The 5,376-nt window shown below is 50.3% G+C and overlaps 1 protein-coding gene across 1 annotated transcript in view; it reads left to right on the forward strand.

Annotated features, from left to right (window-relative positions):
- LOC104493285 (taste receptor type 1 member 3) overlaps positions 1-2,523 on the forward strand; it is a 4,664-nt gene extending 2,141 nt beyond the window's left edge. Inside the window, exons 4-7 of the mRNA XM_010135937.1 lie at positions 11-205; positions 428-631; positions 905-1,025; positions 1,589-2,523. Coding sequence (XP_010134239.1) covers positions 11-205; positions 428-631; positions 905-1,025; positions 1,589-2,523 — 1,455 coding nt within the window. The remainder of the gene's footprint in view (positions 1-10; positions 206-427; positions 632-904; positions 1,026-1,588) is intronic.
- The last annotated feature ends 2,853 nt before the right edge of the window (positions 2,524-5,376 follow it).

Genomic DNA, 5,376 nt, shown 5'->3' on the forward strand with positions numbered 1-5,376 from the left:
ATTCCACCAGCTCGTGAACTCCGACGTGCTGGACTCACACTGCAAGCAGTGTGACCACATCTCGCTGCAGGACGTGGCATCCACGCTGAGCCATGCACAAGTACAACCAGTGCTCGTCGCGGTCTACAGCGTGGCTTACGCCCTGCACAGAGCGCTGGGGTGCACCCACCAAGCGTGTCCCCGAGCATCCGTCAGATCCTGGCAGGTGGGTGAAGGCCAGGGAGCCAAGCAGCGATTTTTCATGCAGTCTGTGCACAGAGCTGCACGCAGCCAGACAGGGAGGGGGTGATGCTGTGCCCCCACCCCTGCCCTGGTAAGCAACGTGCCCTCAGTAACTCCCTTGGCCAGTCAGCCCCTGTGTTGTCATCCTCCAAGTGAGGACATAGACCATACCAGTGTTTACTGTCAATTTTCTTTTTCTCCTCAGCTGCTGCACTTCATGAACACCCTCCCATTCGAGGTGAATGGCCAAAGTTTCAGGTTCGATCAATCCCACGACACAAACACTGGCTACAAGCTTATATTCTGGTCCTGGAAAAATGGCACCCTTACGTATCTGCCTGTAGGCGACTACGAAGAGTCCCTGTACATCAACAGGTCCCAGATCTGGTTTCACACTGCAGATCAAAAGGTAAAGACGGTGGGCAAAAGCCCAAGCAATCACAAAACGAAGTAAACTTTTTCACTGTGTAATCAGGACTTTTCGTAAGGAGCTTTTCACAACCACGTCATCCGTCACCCTTGTGCAAAACTGGAGAAAGGGATCCCAGCCCTGTCCAAGGGTCAGGCACAGTCTGACCCCAGCACAGCCAATTCCTGCCCATTTATTTGGCGATACAGCCTGGCTGTACCAGAGCCCGGCTGCGCCACAGCCTGGCTGATGTTCACTCTTCCTTCTGTCTAGGAGCCAACCTCAGAGTGCTTCAGACACTGTAAACCAGGACAATTCAGACAACTGAAAGGATTCCACCTCTGCTGCTACGACTGTACAGATTGTCCAGAAAACACGTTCTGGAGCCCTAAAGGTGAGGTCTGAGAAATTCAATGGCTTTAACTGTCTGTATTGGTCGAGGTCACACAGGTTCAGAGAACCGGTAATGACCAGTTGTGAGCTCCCCTCCACAAAGCGCTGGCAGCACAGGGAATCTGCCTCCCTCGTGTTCTGCTGTGCATTGCTCAGTCTCACTCTACAGACCTCCCATGGGGGACCTTCCTCTGTCGATCTCAGAGCGAATGCATAAGGACAATGCGCATGTTTCAACCCAAGAGGTAGGAGAGAGGGGTATGATGAAATTTGGGGATCTTTTGGAAGCTGGTGATCCCTCCTGGGGAAGGGAAACAGAGCCAAGAAATATGTGGACCACTTGTCAGGGAGGAGTGTGGAGAAGTAGAGAGGGAATAAAAGAGATTGACCTATCACAAGCTTTGGAGACCAGTACAGTCAGGAGGAGGGGGGGAAGTGGGCAAAGCAGCACCCAGACTAGCTACCTAATTCACGACTCAAGGACTCATCCTCAAGGACTGCCTGCAGTGGGGTAGCAGCACCCCACTGCAAGGGGGTCATCAGCTTCTCCCTGCTGCTTGGCAGACAGCTCCACCTGCACTCCCTGCCCAGAGCACCAGTGGTCCCCTGTCCGGAGCATGCGATGCTACGACCGCAGCGAGAGATATCTCTTCTGGAACGAGCCGCTCACCATTGCCTTGCTAACGCTGATGGCCATCACCGTATCCCTGACCTGCTCGATAGCAGCGCTCTTTCTGAAGAGCCTCAAGACACCCCTTGTGCAGGCTTCCGGAGGCGAACGGAACCTCTTTGCCTTGTTCACGCTCACGCTGCTGTGTCTCAGCTGCTGTCTCTATATAGGGAAGCCCAATAATGACCTTTGTATGATCCAGCAGATGGTCTCTGCCCTGTGCCTCAGTGGTTGTTTCTCTACCTTCTTCATCAAGTCCCTTGAGATCACCCTCGTGACAGAGTTCCCCCGCTGTGCCCCCACCTCCTTGCGCTGGGTGACCCAGAGGAGAGCCTGGCTCCTCGTTGCCTTGTGCCTCCTCACCCAATGCGTGTTCTGTTCCTGCTCTCTCCACTTGGCCCCAGACTCTCTCGTGTCTGATTACAAGTCTCTGCCCACGGAAGTTCTGCTCGTGTGTCACACGGGGTCCTGGTTTGCCTTTGCCCTCGTGCAGGGCTACAACGGCTGCTTGGCCTCTGTCTGCTTCCTGTGCACGTTCATGGTACAGACCTCTGGGAAGAAGTACAACATCGCCAGGGGGATCACATTTGCCGTCCTCATCTATTTCATCACCAGCATCTTCTTCATTGCTTTCTTCACCACGCTGAAGACAGTCCTCAGGTCTGTTACTCAGATCTGTACCATTTTGACAACCGTTCTGGGTATCTTGGGGACCTACTATATCCCTAAATGCTACATCATCTTGTTTAAGCCTGATCTCAACACAGCAGATTATTTCCAGTATTCCATCAAAGAGGAGCCAGAGGAGGACTCAATGAGCAGACAGTAACCCAGATCCATTGTCACCTGCCCCTCAACCGAAGCTGGCTGTGTTTTAGTGAGATAGTTCTGTTTCTCTTGACTCTATATGGTCCCGGACACAATCACCAGATGAAACACAGCCTTACCCAGCAGGCTGAACACTAGGAGCAGAATTTTTAAGCAGCAGAAGCACAGGGCTCTGCTCAATGAGTTAAAGCAAAATGCCTCCCACAAAGCAGCACCAATCCTCTCTGTGGTCAACTGCCTGTTCCACCACCCTCAAGGAGCCAAGAACAACCTGCTGCTGCTTTATGGCATCTCTCAGACCTGGCCACGTGAGCTAGAAGCCTCACCCAGACCACTTTCCTCTAAAGACCGCCGGTAATTTCCACTTCTAATTAACTACACACTCCAGAGGTGTATCCACGAAGCCAGTTTTGATATCATTGTTGAGAAACAAAAAGCTGAACTGCCCAAGTCAATGTCTAAATTTCTGTTAAGTAATGTTTTCTATGGAAAAAACGTCTTAGTTTTCTTCACTACTTTGTCACAAAACCTGTAGAACTCATTCTGCTACGTAAAGGCAGCTGCATGCATGATATAAACAGCCTATCACCCATTCAAATTTCGACTCGTTCATTTGTGTTTCATTAATGCGTGTTTGCAAAGAACATGGAAATGAGGATGAGACAGAGGGAAATGAGTAGCTTGCAAATCACACTAACTAAAGCCATAGGAAAAGTTCCTCCCATTTCAGAAAACACGCAAAGGTCACCAGAGAGAAACATTTCTTACCCGGTGGGTCATTCTGCAAAGGGGACAAAACAAATCAATCGCTTTGGGGAATAAGAACTGTCTGTGCCCCTAGCTGGTACACGTAACTCGGCCCCTGTTCGCTGAACAGCGGCACAACTCGCACACGCAGAAAGGCCCATGGTTTGCCTCGATAAGCACCCGATTTACAAGAACAGGTAATGGGGGTAGTTTCAGGTGGGTTTGTGTACACAAGAATCGCCTCTAACAGTCGGCCCACCCACGTGTATAAGCCAGATGCCCCTCGCTGCTTGTTAGACACACCCTCAGGACAGGGCTTTCTGCAGAGAACCAAACCTGAGCCAGGCCAAACCACCCCGCACTTCCATCACTGTTCTCTGCCACCACCTTTCCTTCTCCCAGCCATGGGACTGGCCCTTCCACCCAACCCTGGCCATCTCCCTTCTCTTCAAAACATCACACAAAAAAGCAACTAGCCAAGAGCAAGTACATTCTCAAAGGGAAAACAGAAATATTTTAGTAAAAGCTGTTCATAGTCACTTTTTTATCCTTTAAACAGTCTTTATTCTACACTCCTTTTGGAATAAATTGCGTCAGCGTAAAGTGGCAAACCAGGAAAGGTGAAAAGGGAAAACCATCCACATTCTTTACATTACCACCAAACAGCAGCAAATAAATACCAAGTCACATCACTAAGATCTTTTCTTTTCCCCACCCACTTTGAAAAGCTGCTCTATTGCTCCTTTATTCCCACATCCGAGTTTGTCCACGGTAGTGGAAGATAACTCATCAACCCAGCTCAGTTACAGAATTTGCAAATTCATCTAAATCAGGGAGTATTTTCATTTCTTAAAAAAGGCAAAGCTGTCCCAGACTCGTGTGGCCACCTGCATATAACATTCTCCTGGCACACCAGGAAGAACGTGGAACATTGCACAGCAGTGCTCCTCAGTGTGACTAAAGACAGCAAAAATCTGACCTGAAGACTGGAAGTCCATGTTTCTGGAGGCTGCAGCAAATCTTCATGAGCATGTTGTTGTCCCTGAGAATCTCAGCAGAACTCCACCTCAGCGCAGTGACTTCACAGCAGAGAAGCATTAAGTAACTTTTGATCGTGGTTCCAGGAATAGAGAAGGGAAAAATCAAATTTACCTCTACTGCTTCTCCTTCTGGCAGCAGAGCCAGAATAAACTGAATTGCCTTTTCTTTCAGGGAGTAAGGGCAGCTTGGGGGAAGACGGAGGAAGAGAAGAGCACCTCATTAAATTGCCCAACCAGCTCCAGCCACCTGCAGACAATTCACACCAGGTCAGCTGGAGCCCATCAGGCCTGCAGTGAAAGGCTGCAAGTGCAGTCCCAAATTCTGATCATTTAGTATCTCCCTAACCGGGCAAATACTGGCTAGACCATTCTGCAGCCTCTGTAAACACATACAGTCTGAAAGAGAGAACACAGAACACTCTCCAGGACCTTCTCATGGGCTGCAGAATTGGGCTGTTTGCAACGAGTGACTCCACCGTAGCTCCTACTTTGTCTCTCCCTTTGCTGCTTGATCTCTACTGGCTACGAGGGAACCTGTCTCATCAAGCTGTGGCTGTTCTTTGTAGCTGAACCTCTCAGACCTTACAGGGAGGCTGGGTGTCCTTATGTCGCACGACAAACACCGTGGTTTAAGGCTTATCAGTTAGTCTGCAAAGTGGTGTCCTAGTGATCCCAGCTTGTCTCTGCTGGAGTTTGTGTGCAGAGTCCAGAAAAAGGGAATGTTCACATGAAACAGCTGAACACACTGATGGGTTCTACCAGCAGGTTCACCTCCTGGGTCTGCAGGCAGGAAGAGGTGTTCCAGCTCATGGCTTTGTAACAGCATGTATCCTCCAGCTGCCTTTCCACAAACTCTCCAGCCTTTGCAGGGCACCTACTCCTGCCAAGCTGAGAGAGGGAGAAGCTCAGTAATTAAGACGCAGGGCAACTGAAGGGGAAAGCGCGACTTTGGCACCAGTCCTTGGCTCAAAGCTACAGCACCGCTGATGCGGTGGTCTTGTGTCGTTAACCTGCACGGCAGAGCCCGGCCTCTGCACTGCCTTCGTCACTCGGTTCAGCCGTGAACA

The sequence above is a fragment of the Buceros rhinoceros genome, unplaced genomic scaffold, assembly GCF_000710305.1.
Source record: "Buceros rhinoceros silvestris isolate BGI_N320 unplaced genomic scaffold, ASM71030v1 scaffold11825, whole genome shotgun sequence".
NCBI lineage: Eukaryota > Metazoa > Chordata > Aves > Bucerotiformes > Bucerotidae > Buceros > Buceros rhinoceros.